The following is a 14,067-nucleotide window of genomic DNA, read 5'->3' on the forward strand; positions in this document are numbered from 1 at the left end:
AAAATGTCTTACTGTTAATAGAGTAGAACATGTTCCCCAGAAGAAACTTCTAAAAAATTCATGGCCATGTATGGCAGCTCATGCCTGCAATCCCAGCACTTTGTGAGGCTGAGGCAGGAGGACTGCTTGAGACCTGGAGTTCAAGACCAGCCTGGGCAACAGAGCAAGCCCCTATCTCTAGAAAAATATAAAAAATAAATAGCTGGGCATGGTGGTGCACACTTGTCATTCTAGCTACTTAGAAGGGTGAGACAGGAGGAATACTTGAGCCCAGGAGGTCAAGGACACAGTGAGCCAAGATGGAGCCACTGCACTCCAGCCTAGGGGACAAAGCGAGATCCTATCTCCTCTAAAAAAAAAAAAAAAAAAAAAAAAAAAAAATTCATGATTAAATCAACAACCTTATCACACAAAGTGCTATACGTTCAAATCATTACAGAGGATACGGAACTGGGAGCAGTGTAGAGGTTGAGTATCCCAAATTTATAAATCTGAAATGCTCCAAAATCTGAAACTTTTTGAGCTCCAACATATGTAATAGAAACACTCAATAGAGCCTTTTAGATTTCCAGTCTTTGGATTTGGGATGCTCAACCAGTAAGTATATAATGCAAATATTCCAAAATTTGAAAAAATCCCAAATTCAAAATACTTCTGATCCCAAGCATTTTGGATAAGGGATATTCAACCTGTATTACTTTTCAAACACAGCAATCCAGTCCCTTGTCCCCATCAATACATCATATGAATAATAAAGTCTAACTATATTCTAATAATGCCTCAATTATCTAATATCACTAGGACATGAGAGGTTCACATAATCGAATTTTTGAATAAGTGGTTTCTTAGTGCAGAAACAGAACTCAGGCATGCCTGCAGCCTAGGCCAGCTGAAAGGTGTTCTTGGGAAGCTAATCTTGACTTCCTCTTATCTAGTGGAAAACACTCAGGCACAATGGGGAAGTCATTTTGTACCAGTTACTTGCAGCTGGTAAACAGGTAGGGAGCATGAAGGAAGGATAAAGAGGGTGGCAAAAACCCTATAAAATGTCAAAAAGATCTTTTTGCACCTGCCAGAATCCTCATTCCAGAGTGTTGGTACCATTCACATTTGTATGTCTCTGAAGAACTTTGGGTAGTTGAACACCTATTATGTCTCAATACAAACTATGTCATCACCTGCTGGAAGTTTCCATACCCTTTGCCACTGAAAATTTCACACTCTAATTGTGTCTGCTATGGGTTGAACTGTGTCTCCCCAAATTCATAGGTTGAAGTCCTAACCATCAGTAGCTCAGAATATGACCTTATTTGGATATAGGGTTGTTGCAGATGCAAAATTATATGAGGTCACACTGGAGTAGGGGAGGTCCCTAATTGAGTATGACTAGCGCCCATATAAAAACAGAAAATCTGACCACAGACAAGCACATAGGGAATATGTCATGTGAAGATGAAGTCAGATATTAGGGTAATGCTCTATAAGCCAAGAAACTCCAAAGATTGCCAGCAAACCACCAGAAGCTAGGTGAGAGGCATGGAACAAATTGTTACTCAGTCCTCAGAAGGAACCAACCCTGCTGACACCTTGATCACAGACTTCTAGCCATCAAGAACTATGAGACAAATTTCTGTTGTTTAAGCCACCTAGTTTGTGGTCCTTTGTTACGGGATCCATGGAAAATTAATTTAGCATTTACTGGTGTTGATATCTGTTGATATCACCAATCCACTGTGAAAACTACCAGACACCTCTTTAAGTAACCATACTTCTTAAAAGTAAGTATTACACTTGTTGAACAAATACAAGTCAATGGCCTCTATGTGCCAGCCACTAGTGACAGAGCAGTAAGACCAACAATGTCCCTGCCCTCATACAGGTTATAGTGTAGTCAGGATAACTGACAACAAACCAAAATTACACAGTGATAAAATTACAATTGCACTAAGAACAAAAATGATGTATTTCCCTTCCTCTCTAAACAGATGGTAAACACAGTTAACCATGTATGGAGCCTCATGGTATAGTTGGATGCCCTTCATTTTTATTTTTGTTCCCCTACTAGATGTCAGGTAGTTGGCTACTACAAAGTCAGCTTTTATCAGCTACCCTCTTGTCTGTCTGCTCACCTCCTCCAATACATTTATATCAAATTTGGAGTTTCTAATACTCTGAGCTAAACAAAATCAAGTAATTAATATTGCTAAGAAACATACACCATGTAACAAAAATTGCTGCAAGTGAAAACTGAAGATCTGATTTTAATGCAAGACTTTCAGGTTTACTTTAGATTCTCAGAGATTTTTTTTTTTTTTCCAACAGAATTCTGTTATAAGGCTCTGAGACAGAAAGTTATTGCTACATAAACTGGATTTTACCAAATAATTTTGTACTATATTGCCTGGCAAATGCTTGTTTCCTTTCAAAGGAAATGCAGTACAAGGAAGCAAGAAAAACTTTATCATATCAGAAGTTCACTGTTTTCTGCATCAGAATATAATGGTTACTTAAGGAAGAAATACTATCCAAAGTCAGAATTATATAAATTATTGTTAAGCACAGGACATATTTTTGTTAAATAATTGTCAATTCATGTTTAAAATAACATGACTATGAGGTTATATAGCATCATAATTGGAAAGTTCAGTCAACATTTTTTGAAGGACTTAATAAATACCACCTACCTCTTATGCATATCCAACAATCATCTTTTTTGTTGTGTTTCTTAAGTTCTTCTTCAGTTACTTCAATTAACCTGCCTTTTAATCCTGTTAGATCCTTTCCACTTTTGGTCAGGCGAATCCAATCCATAAGGCTTCTGCCCTGTTTTAAAGGTACCTAAAAATGGAAAAAGAAAGAATTAAATCTAGCTTCTTCATTAGTTTTAATTCCATTTTAAAAGATAATAAAACTCAAATCTAACAATTCTATAAATCCTTTTACAGCTTTAAGAGACTGTCAATATTGTTTATGCTGTATTTGAATTATAAAAGGTAGGGCTTAGAAATTCTATCACACAAATTTTCACCATATTGATGTCACAGTACAGCAGTCCATCAGTATCCACGGGGGACTGGTCCCAGGACTTCCCCCTACCCTATATCAAAATCCAGATGCTCAAGTGTCTCATATAAAATGTCAAAGTACTGACATATAACTATGAACATCCTGCCATATACTTTAAATAATCTCTAGATTACTAATAATACCTAAAGCAAAGTAAATGCTATGTAAATGGCTGTTGTATTATATTATTTTATAAGTCCTTTTTTTAATTGTTGTATTGTTCTTTTTAACTTTTTTTTTCCCAAATATTTTTGATCCACAGTTGGTTCAATCCTTGGAGTCAGAAAACAGGGCTACACAGGGCTGACCATATAACAAGAATGATATTGAACCAGAAACCAGAAAACAGGTTCTGGTCCTGGCTCTGACATTAATATGTTACAGTCACCAGTTTGGACCAAAATTTCTTCACCTTAAAAATCAAAAGAGATTTGACAGAAGAAAAGATAAAGAAACAATTAACTATAGTTGATTTTCTGAACTGTCAATATAAACAGACTTTTAGAAATCATTAGATAGCAATCTTATCTAAGAATCCATTGAGTAACAAAGTTTATCAAATAATGGAAAACAACACTGTAGGGAAGGGGTGGCAAACTATGGCCTGCACCTGTTTCTATACAGCCCTTGAGCAAAGAATTGTCTTTGCATGTGATGGTAAAGAGCCTGAAACCTTATGAGGCCCCTTGCCCAGGGAACTTAATAACAGGATGGTTTGGGTTTTTATTTTGTTTTATAAAACACATTTTCAATGTTTTCAGATGAGAAGTATTATTAGTACTTTGACCAGAACATTTTCAAGATATCTCTATGGAACTAAGCTTGTCTGACTAATTTGTAATGTAGTAACAGAAGAATGTTTAATGTAAAAGCAGACACATTCAAGGACGTTTACATATTTCACTTATCTGAATCACACCTATTTTAGATATCCATTTACTCCCAAACTAACCAAGTTAATGGGTCTGTGGTGCCTTTCACATTCCATCCTATCAATCTACATCATTCCATTCTGGCTATCACTGAAACTCTAGGTCATTTGATCCCAATAAATGAAGTGTGAGAAAATGACCTTTCCCATCCCAATCACTCACCTCTCTCTATTCCATAATCCACAGGATAGTTAAAGCAAGCTTTCCGAAATGCAAATCTAATCAAAGGTTCTCCCTCCCTCAGTGGCTCCTCAGGTTACCTTATAATAATTCCCTAGGGATTTACCAGGTCTTCACAATCTGGTCACAGTTGACTGCACTAGCTCCACGTTCTAACTTTTGCTCTTCTCCATTATATACTTGGCCAAATGGGAACTGATTATTTGACTCCATGATTGCTGTCAAGTACTTGCTTATGGTAGAGTTGCTTCCTCTGCAGGGATCAACCTCACCCCAACTCCCATTAATTCCTCTGGAAGGCTTCTCTGATCCTCAACTCCTTTGTGGTCATAACACCCTATTGTAGTACTTATGACATTATAACTGAATGTTTACTATTTCGTGCAACCTATGAGACTAAACACCGTGAAATCAGAGACCACAAACTCCAGCATATAGTAGGTTCTCAATAACTATTTGTTCACTGGTATTAATAGAAATAATCACTATCATATGTTGAGTGCATATTCTGTGTCACACTCAAGTCTGTGAGATCTAAATAAAAGCCTCAGGACAAGTGGCATTTACTGAGTGCTTACCAAGGCTGTGGTAAGAGAAACATTACCTCATTGAATCCTATGAACAATCCTATAATATGGGTACTGTTATTCTCATTTACATCTGAGGAAACAGACTCAAAGAGATTAACTGGCAGATACGGTGAAAGAATCTAGGTCTTTCTCACTTCAAAATCTGTGCCTTTAAAAAATTACAGTAAGTCCTCACTTAAGCTGGTCAACAGGTGCTTGGAAACTAAATTATGTACAACGAAACTAATTTTACCGTGGGTTAACTGACATAAACAAAAGTTCCTGCAGCATATTTCTGGTCACAAAAACATCACCAGACTTCTAAATAAAGACCAAAATACTTCTAATATTAAACACTGAAAGAAATGTTAGCTATATATACATTTAAGAAAGATTAATTAAAAAACAATAAGATAATTATTTACCCAACTATTCCAGTTCAATGTCACAGGTAGTCAGAGCCTATCCCAGTAGCTCAGGGAGCAAGGCAGGAATCGACCCTGGACAGGATGCCATCCTACGGCAAGGCACACTCATACACACCCAACATTCACACAGACTGGGACCGTTTAGACACATCAATTAACCTAACCTGCATATCTTTGGGTTGTAGTAGGAAACTAGAGTACCCAGAGAAAACCTATGCAGACACAGTTAGAGTGTGCCAAAGACAGTGGCCCCGGGTGAAACGAATTTTTTTTTCTCATCGATGTTATAACTTAATGCTGTTGAATGAAACATTATTTGAGAACCTGCTGCATGCTCCCAACCTTCCCAACTAGGTTCTATTTTCTCAACTTCTACCCATTTCATCCAAACCTGACTCAGTTTTTACATTCTCAGCATCATCTTGTTTCACAAAGAAAAGAGGAAAAAGAGTGGAGTCTGAGTTTTCCTTAGAATTGCACAATAATCTTATTGTGCTCTCTTTTTGGACCAAAGACTCACCTTTGCCATCGCCATCTGTGTGACTTTTTGGTTTGCTTCTAAGTTTTCTCCTTTAAATGGATGCTAAGAACATAGTTGGTATTTTTAACGAAGAAGGGCAGCAACTCATATTCTAATTCAGAGATTCTCTCTGGAAAGACTATGTTATTCAATCAAGTATTTAGCTTCAAGAAACAGGTCAAAAACCAGTGAGAAAAATATACATGCCTGGATGGCTAGATGATTGACATATGAATCAGTAATGAAATCTCACAGCAGAACCACAACACAAGCCTAAGCAATTTAAGGCAACATTTCTTAGCCAGTTTCCTTTTCTGTGAAATAGAGACAATAAAAGCTTTCACTTCACAGGATAATTGTGAAGATTAAAGTTAATACATGTAAAGCACTAAAAATATACATGGCCACCTATAAAAAGTACTTAAGAAATCTCTGGAAAGCTAATGAAAACTACAGATCCCTGAACCTATATTCATTCTGAACTAGAATCAGAACGCCAAATATAAGTGGAGAAAAATAAGAAAATCGACAAGGGTTCCAAATGATGCTAAGACTCAAGAGTTAACCGAGTGGCCCAAGAAGGTGGAAGTGTCACAAACAAAAGATAAAGATATGGTTACAGAATGAGGAACTAACACATAAACAGGAACAAACAACGCAAAAGAACAAAGAACACAATTTTTATTGAATTTTGCAAATACAGAATATATCTGCACAGTATTCCACCTGTTGCTAATAGCAACTGTGCTCAACAAAAACTCAAGAGTATTATATTTGCTTCAAAGTTAGCAAGTGATAACAGTAAAAAGGCAATGATAAAACAATCAGGTACCAGGGGAAGAAAGAAAGGCAGTATGACTTGGATAGTGTCTGTAAACCTGACCTAGCTCCCCAGCTCAAGCCCCCATCCTTGCACAGACGGTCACTATCGCCACCGCCAAGCCTTTCCCTCCTGCAAGGGAACCCACATCGAGTGATGTGGTACAACTCCTTCAGGCAGTGAAGAACAAAAGACCAGCGAGGAGATGAGGTTGAGGGAAGGAGGGTAATACCAAGCGCCTATAATACCGCAAGCACAGTGCCTGGCTCTGTCATATAAATTGAAATCGCGGGAAAGGACTTGGAGGAAGGGAACAGATAGAGCGAGATAAAGGACCAGAAATAAGAGGGGCTACAAGGGGAAAGGGAGGAAGATAAGGAGAGTTTAGGGACTGTAGACAGAGTGGGATCAAAAAGAGGTTGTAGGCAAGGATAGCAGGGAACGACAGCTTAGAGAGGTGTACATGAGCTGGGAGTTGGGGCGGAAGGAGAGAACAGACTGCCGGAGCGCTAAACGTAGCGAGGGGAGAGACTCACGGAGCCACCCGCTTACCTTGCTACGCCCCCCGGAGGCTACACGCTGCTGCGACCTGGGGGCCGGGAAAGACTGGGAAGGGACGTTCAGCATCTTGAAACTCCAGCCCCGGGCCCTGCCCGGGGTTCGCCGCCGGACGGGATAGTACCTCCAGCTCCGGCTCTGTGGCCGGGCAGAGGCCAAGCCCCCGACCCACTTCCGGGGTCGCCAGGGGTGAGACGCGCTATGACGCAGCACGTCCGCGGAGGGCGGAGCCAACGGGGCGGAGGGAGGGCCGGCAGGGAGGAAGTACGCATGCTCAGTTAGTTCCGCGTCCCGCACTTCAGCACCGGAGCAAGGTGACAGCTATTTCGTGGAAAGATTAGAGAGTGAAGCTGTTCCTTAGCCTTGGTGCTGACCGAATCTGGGAACAAATTCTTAATCCTGCTAACCCGGAACAGCAATGTGTGTTCATTGTTAAGCAGTACCATCGCACTACTTGAAATATGGAATAAAATACACTATTTGAAATATGGATAAAAACGCATTTTAGTTTCTCTGAAATTCTTTCCTGTAAGGCACTAGACTGTACTGGAAAAAGCACCTCACACCTTTAAGAGCAAAAATATCAAATGTCAACAGCCACTACTGTGGGGTAAGAAGAAAACCTCACCTTTAAGCATCCTTAAACCTCAACTTTAAGCATGCTAAGGACTGATGAATGCGCGAAAGACATTAGTAAAGTCTCCTTCTGCTCTATTCACCCACTCACAAATTCTCCCTCCTTATGTAACTTCCTGTCTTCCCTGGGAGTTGTGTACTGATGCGGCTCACCTCCAGCTGTGGTGATGAAGTAACGTTTAAAAGTCAGATTTGGTTTGGATGCCATCTCTGCACTTAATGACTGAACTGTCTTATAAAAGTTACTTTAGTATCTCAAAGTCTCATTTTCCCCATCTGCATAATGGGTTTATTAAAGATTAAAGGGTCATATGTAAACTACATACTGCGGTGCCTGGTTAATATTAGGTACTGAATAAGTGGCAGTGGCTGTTCGTACTATTCCAACATATTAATGGGAAAAGGACAAACACTGTAGGTAAACACCAGGCTCTAATGCTCAAAATCTGATTTTTCTGTTTGTTTGTTTGTTTGTTTTGTGTGTCCCTTGGGAAGCACATAGATCTTGAGAGTAGAATCCAATGAGGGAGAAAGTTTTCAGAAGAAACATAGTTTTAAATAATCCTCCCCATCCTCCTTTAATTACTAACTTTTCCTAACTCTGAACATATTGTCATGCTTTAAACTTTCTCTGTTTAACTACTTAGTTCTTAAAGTGACTAAAAATCAAGGTTATGTTTGTAGAATCTTTTAAATCAGAAGAAAAAGTGTGTGACTATATGTAGCCATTCAAATAAGAGGCATTTCTTAGCTCCTTAGCCACCTATGACATTCACCTCTATCCATTTTTATTTGCAATTGAAATGCTTATTACAAGAAGACTGAATTTGAGCTAAAAGAACCTCATGGCTATAATTAACTGTATTACTTTGACCTTGCAAACTGCTGCAGTGTTCTCTCTCTCTCATTAAATGATGACATACTCTTCTAGAGTCTACATAAGAAAAACTAATCACTGAGACTTATTTCACTTCTCATGAGAAAACTTTTGCACAAGAATAACAAAAGCAGAGAACCAGAACAAGGATAAGTTAATATTGCTGAAGAATGTTCCATACTTTCCAAATTTCTTATCTCCCCTACAGAAATGGAAGATACTATCAACTTCTGGCCTTTAGACTCCACTTTTTTAGACTCCATATCAATCACTCAAATTTAAACATTTTGTTTTAATTCTAGGGATCCCTCGATGTAGTACATTAAGTATTAAATATCAATACTATTTTACTACTGGATTTAAGGACTGAAAAGGAGTATTAACATAAGAGTTACTTTGCTCATCATTTATGTAAAATATCTATAATTTAAGAGCCCTAAGATTGATTCCCTTTTTCAATTACAGATAATGATTTAATGTGTTTTTTCCACCTGCTAAAAAATCTTTACTAATAAATGAGTGATTTCTAACATAAGGCTATTTTCTTCATTATCTAATAAGATAATACTAATCTGTAGCTACAACATCCAACTGGCATCAGTAGGAAATAGCAGATGTTAAAAGATTCAGTCTTGAGAATTAAATACTGTCATTCTTTGCAAAATTATAACTAAATATAAATTTGCAATTTAATGAAGAGAAAAATTTATTCTTTGTAAGCGCCAAATATTTATGATGCAATCAAGACATTTGTAGATGGCACCTATTTTAGATTCCAACATTCAATTCTAGTGTAGGGATAAAAAAAGGCCAAATACCAGATTAATTATAAAATATTTCACTTTATTAATAATTTATATACAAATAAATTAGCTTAAAATAATTATGATACATTTGTACACTAAATTTAAACCCTAAAAGCTCTGGATATAATCAAAAGTAGCTAATCAGATTAATTTTCACAGGTCAGCTCCTCAATTTCATCTTCACTATCAGAATCTTCGTAAAATGAAATTGTGGCTTGAATTGGAAAATTTTTCAGAAGAGCTTCTGCTTCTTGATATAAGTAATCATAACGCTTTGATTTTGGCCAAAATAGTCTGAAAGAAGCAGACAACATGTTTTATTTTTTCACATTCAGAATCTTTAAACTCATGAAATGGTCAAATTTTCAAGAGCTCCATATATTTAACAATTGACTTATACATTTGGATATAGCCTTAAGATATAGAGTTAAAATATGCTACTATCACAGCTTTCATGGAATCTACTTGCCCAAGTATCAATAACTGTTTGATTATTTTCAGTCTTTTTTCAAGCTGTAAATTGTATCAAATTCACACTAAACCCTGGATAAGCATAAGATCAATGTTTACCTTACTTTGTGCCTTATGGATATATTTATTCTTACAATATATAGAAGATTTGTCTTACAGTTTCTAAATTCCTTTGGAAAAAATGAATTGAGTTCTACCAGTACATTAAAAACTCTGATGATATCCAGCTTTATAAAGATGACGAAATATTATGCACCTTACAAAAAGGTGGAAATTACCTATTATCTTACTTAAAACTCACAGATATAACTCTTACAGAAGTAGACAATGTAAGTTTAGAAATGTATAAAAACCAGTATTTTAAAAATTTTGTCTATGCACTCACAACTTGAGGCATAGAAAGACTACTTCTGACCTCAACTTTGATTCTATCTGCCTGTCTTCTCCTCATTCAACTACATTTGTGAATATCATATGAAATATTGAGAAATTATATATGTTTTATACAAATAACTGGCATGCAAGTATGATTACCTCAGAATTTCAAAAATCTGACAAATACTAATCTTGCCTTCTGGTCTTCATCAAGGAAAAGAAAGAGGAGAGATAAGGCTGAATCACCGTGTACAGTGCAGTCATTTTCGTGTAGGATAAACAGCCCATATATTCATACAGTGGAGTCATTCCAACAAATGAAAGATTACATTATGTTCAGTATGCTCCACTTTAAAAGGCAGAAAAACAATGTAGTTTATAAATGTTTCCAGCAAAAATCATAAAAAGTTTATGTTTTTGATGCTTAAACAAGTAACTATCAATTATTCAGTCATTCAATAAATATTTCAGTGATCCCTTGTGCCAACATAATTCACAATTTAAAGATGAATAAATCATGGTCCCTACCCTCAAAAAGTTGACAGCTGAAGTTGCAGCTGAATAAAAAAAAAACACACCACATTAGTCAAAATATAAATGAATAAAAATAAAATGTAAGAGAAGCATAATTAAATTGTATCCATACTTCAGAAAAGAAGGGAATTTCTTATATAAGAAACAATTTATTTTCTAATGGGTAACTGGAACTGGCAAACCCAAAGAATGCTGTTTAGTCATTATGATACTCTCTCCAGAATTTCTCACTGTTGGCCATTCTTCTCCCAGGGCCCACATACTTTTCTGAGTTTCTTTCTGTTCTGATTCTTCTCAGTCTCCTTTGCGGACCTCTCTTGCTTTGTGTACTGGTTAGATGCTGGCCTTCCCTCAGGTTTTCATTGAGAACATCAGCCCTCCCTCTAAACAAACTAGGATTACCTGGCCCACTGTCATGATTTCCCCACCCTACATTTACCACGGACTCCCAAGTCTGTATTTCCACTTAAGATCTTGACTCTGGGCCCCTAACTTACATATGCAGCTCTCTACTGGATATCACTCTTTGGATGCCCCGTAGGCACATTAAATATGATAAGTGGAAAACTTGACTCATGGTCTCACCTCCCAAATCTGTTTTCGGCCCTAATTTCCATTCTTTTAGTACAGCATTCACCTGATCACCAGCTACAAACTTAGGAGCCATTCTGGTTTTTACCTCTTCTTCATCTACCATATCCAATACATTATAAAGCCTAATCTATTTTGTCATCTAAGTATTTCCTAGATTCATCCAGTCCCATCCTCACTTCTCGTGTCTTACAATGGTTTGTCATCATTTCTTACCTGAAAAATTGCAGAACTTCCAGTTTTACTTTTGATGTCCTAAGCCTATTTAACGTATAACCCCCAAGACTACCTTCGGAATAAAGCCCATGGGTTCCCAACACTACAAACAGGATCAAGACAAAACTCTGTACAAGAGTATACAAGATCTGGCATCTGATTACCCTGCTGAAATGACCACAACTTCACACACCTAAACTCCTTGGAGTTCCCACAAGGAGCCACACTGTTTCATGATCCTGCTTCTCTTTTCCAGTGCTATTTCTTTTGCTCCCACTTCCCATTCATCTGATTAACTTCTCCAAAACTCAGCCAGGTAACCACTACTTATAATATACACTTCCCTGACCCTTCCCCCTACCACTCACAGATTTAGGCACTTCGTGCCATGCCCATACTTGTAAAACTAACCAAACTAAACTCCATTACAACACTTGCCATGTGCTTTGACGACTTTTTTCTGTATGCTTCACTAGTGCTAATACATGGTAGGAAATTAGATGTAATGAATTCTATGTGCTATTTATCACCACGGGCACTTTACAAACATCATTCAGCTCTTCATTTAACAGCTCTAGGAGGCAGGAAAACTGCAGAATTATTAACATTTCACCTGATAAAAGTGACAAAGAATCTTATATAAAGGCTGACTTCCTGAAGTGGCTAGGAACAGTGAACTAGCTCCTCATGTTAAATAACTTTTGACCCTTTCTATAACCACCCTCAGTAATCTTTAGGATTTTCATTGCATTTCTATTTTCTCCTACACGGCAAACTTGATTTGCTGTAAGACTGTAACTGCTAATCCCATTCTTCCTTGCAGATTGCAAGACAAAAGCAGCATACACACTGCCTGATGCCAAGTCAGTTTCATTCGAACCCTTTAGGATTTAAAAACAAAAACTGTTTTGCCAGCACAAGATGTCACCGCTCTTTTACCATAGCATCCCCTTTCCCTCTTCGTAATATATTCATCAAGTTCATTGAATATGTATTGATCAATGGTCCCTTTACGTGAAACCGTGAGCCCTTACCTTTTTCAATTTGATGAGTGACGGATCTCTGCGAGTGAGAAGATAAGTAACCTTGAAGCCAGATTTTCAGAGAGAGAGAGAGGCTGCAGGACCAGCTGCGGAGCTGGGCTGTGCGATGCCCCTGGCTCCTCCCTGGGGCTGGAGGAGCGGGAGACCTTTGGGGAGGCCTGTCACTCACCTGACTGGGTGCCTGAATTGCGAAAGCTTTCCTGAAGCTGCGGTCATTCCAGGGCCATCGGGCATCTGAAGAGGAAAGGAAGTGAATCCAGTTATCACCCACCTCCTTCTAGAAAGTGGAAATGTGCACGACCCAGTGTTCCTCGTGCCCGCTGGGAATGTAACCCCAGGGCTCTCAGCAGCCTCGCTCCTGGCTGGGTGCCTGTGGCCCATCGCTCCAGAGGACACATCCGCCGCGTCGGCACCGTTATGGCCAGTGGCAGGCAGGATGTTAAGCGAGAGGCAGGACCAGTGTCTCGCATGTCTCTCTCCGGCACTGCGTCCCAAGAGCCCTGGTCAATCTTTTGCACCCGTGGGAGGCGCGGCCTGAGACGCGTGGCTCACTCACCGCCTCCGCGGCGTGGTTCGGCGTCTCCTCTTCTTTCTTGCCTCCGGCGTCCACCCAGGGTCTCCAGAAGCCCGCGTATCTGCGGGATGGATAGCACAAGGCGCGCAGAGGAGACGTGAGCCCAGACCCGGGAGAATCCACCGAAGCCGAGCGCTGGCACTGCGGGTTGGGGGATGGAGAGTGGAGGGGAGGAGCTGGGGAGGCGCAGGCGGGAAGGACAGGGGAAGCTGGGAGGCACAGAGCAGCGCGGAGAAGCCTACCCGGAGTCTGCGGCCGCGCGCCGCGTAGTGCGGTCGGTGGCCATGCACGCCGCGGCTCCACACTCTGTGCCCTCTGCGCCTCTTGCGGTCTCCATGGCGCCGCGGAGACTGGCGGAAGGCCGCTGCCAGCTCGCGGGCAATCTTGGCCAGTTCCAGTAGGTCCGAGACCCGAGCTTTATATAGCCCTCGCGGCCTGCTGCACATTGAGAGGTTCGCTCCCTCTCCGCCCCTCTCCCCTGCTAACCGCATAAACAAAAAGGCTGCGCGTGAAGGCGCACCAGGCTGAGCCCCGGGTGTGAACGCGTGCAACTTCCAGATGGCCCGGGATGGGGTTTTGTCGAGCGAATGTTAATCGCCCTTCGACACATGGCTGCGGTGAAAAACAACATTCGCCCGAGCAGCCAATTTCCGTGTGAAGAGGAGACGGAATTAAGCGAGTCTACACGTTTTGTGTATTTCTGCAAAAAGGCCAAGTAACTGGTTAATTGCTTGATTCACTGGAAACTCAGGACTTGCTTGACCTGTGGCAAATCAACTGGTTCTGCATCCCCTGTTCTAAAAGCTGGGATGCAGACTAGAATTCAAAGGAATGAACTTAATTCCTCTTCCTGGAACAATTTTTTTTAAAT

General features: G+C 39.7%; 2 protein-coding genes across 17 annotated transcripts in view; both read right to left on the bottom strand.

Moving 5' to 3' along the window:
• Window positions 1-7,267, bottom strand: part of LOC105495949 (cytochrome b5 reductase 4) — a 129,986-nt gene extending 122,719 nt beyond the window's left edge. For 5 of the 9 annotated variants that reach the window (XM_011765900.3, XM_011765927.3, XM_071096766.1 and 2 more), the window contains exons 1-2: window positions 7,068-7,265; window positions 2,685-2,838 (exon numbers count right to left, since the gene is read on the bottom strand). In XM_011765900.3, the coding sequence (XP_011764202.2) occupies window positions 2,685-2,838; window positions 7,068-7,142 (229 nt within the window). In that variant the 5' untranslated portion in view covers window positions 7,143-7,265. Of the gene's footprint in view, window positions 1-2,684; window positions 2,839-5,695; window positions 6,039-7,067 lie in introns of those variants that run through there. The other 4 variants (XR_011623583.1, XM_011765877.3, XR_011623584.1 and 1 more) reach the window with 3 other exon arrangements.
• Window positions 7,268-9,408: 2,141 nt separating this feature from the next.
• LOC105495910 (ripply transcriptional repressor 2) lies at window positions 9,409-13,758 on the bottom strand. 8 transcript variants are annotated; one of them, XM_011765848.3, is made up of 6 exons: window positions 13,439-13,758; window positions 13,179-13,257; window positions 12,792-12,856; window positions 12,614-12,641; window positions 10,767-10,795; window positions 9,409-9,686 (listed from the first exon to the last, which is right to left on the bottom strand). In XM_011765848.3, exons 1-6 carry the CDS (start codon window positions 13,685-13,687, stop codon window positions 9,657-9,659), a joined length of 480 nt encoding a protein of 159 aa, XP_011764150.2. In that variant the 5' UTR covers window positions 13,688-13,758; the 3' UTR covers window positions 9,409-9,656. The 8 variants fall into 8 exon arrangements, with proteins under 8 accessions (XP_011764150.2, XP_011764146.3, XP_011764153.2 ...); XM_011765860.3 differs by having other exon boundaries at window positions 9,577-9,686; window positions 12,614-12,664; XM_011765844.3 differs by lacking the exon at window positions 10,767-10,795.
• Window positions 13,759-14,067: the final 309 nt, after the last annotated feature.

The sequence above is a fragment of the Macaca nemestrina genome, chromosome 5 (assembly GCF_043159975.1).
Source record: "Macaca nemestrina isolate mMacNem1 chromosome 5, mMacNem.hap1, whole genome shotgun sequence".
Classification (NCBI taxonomy): Eukaryota; Metazoa; Chordata; class Mammalia; order Primates; family Cercopithecidae; genus Macaca; species Macaca nemestrina.

Coding starts and splice junctions, on each gene's coding strand:
- LOC105495910 (XM_071096768.1), bottom strand. CDS start 13,687: ATGCGGTTAGCAGGGGAGAGGGGCGGAGAGGGAGCGAACCTCTCAATG. Junction 13,258..13,438: donor CGCGCGGCCGCAGACTCCGG/GTAGGCTTCTCC, acceptor TCCATCCCGCAG/ATACGCGGGCTTCTGGAGAC. Junction 12,857..13,178: donor CGAACCACGCCGCGGAGGCG/GTGAGTGAGCCA, acceptor TTTCCTCTTCAG/ATGCCCGATGGCCCTGGAAT.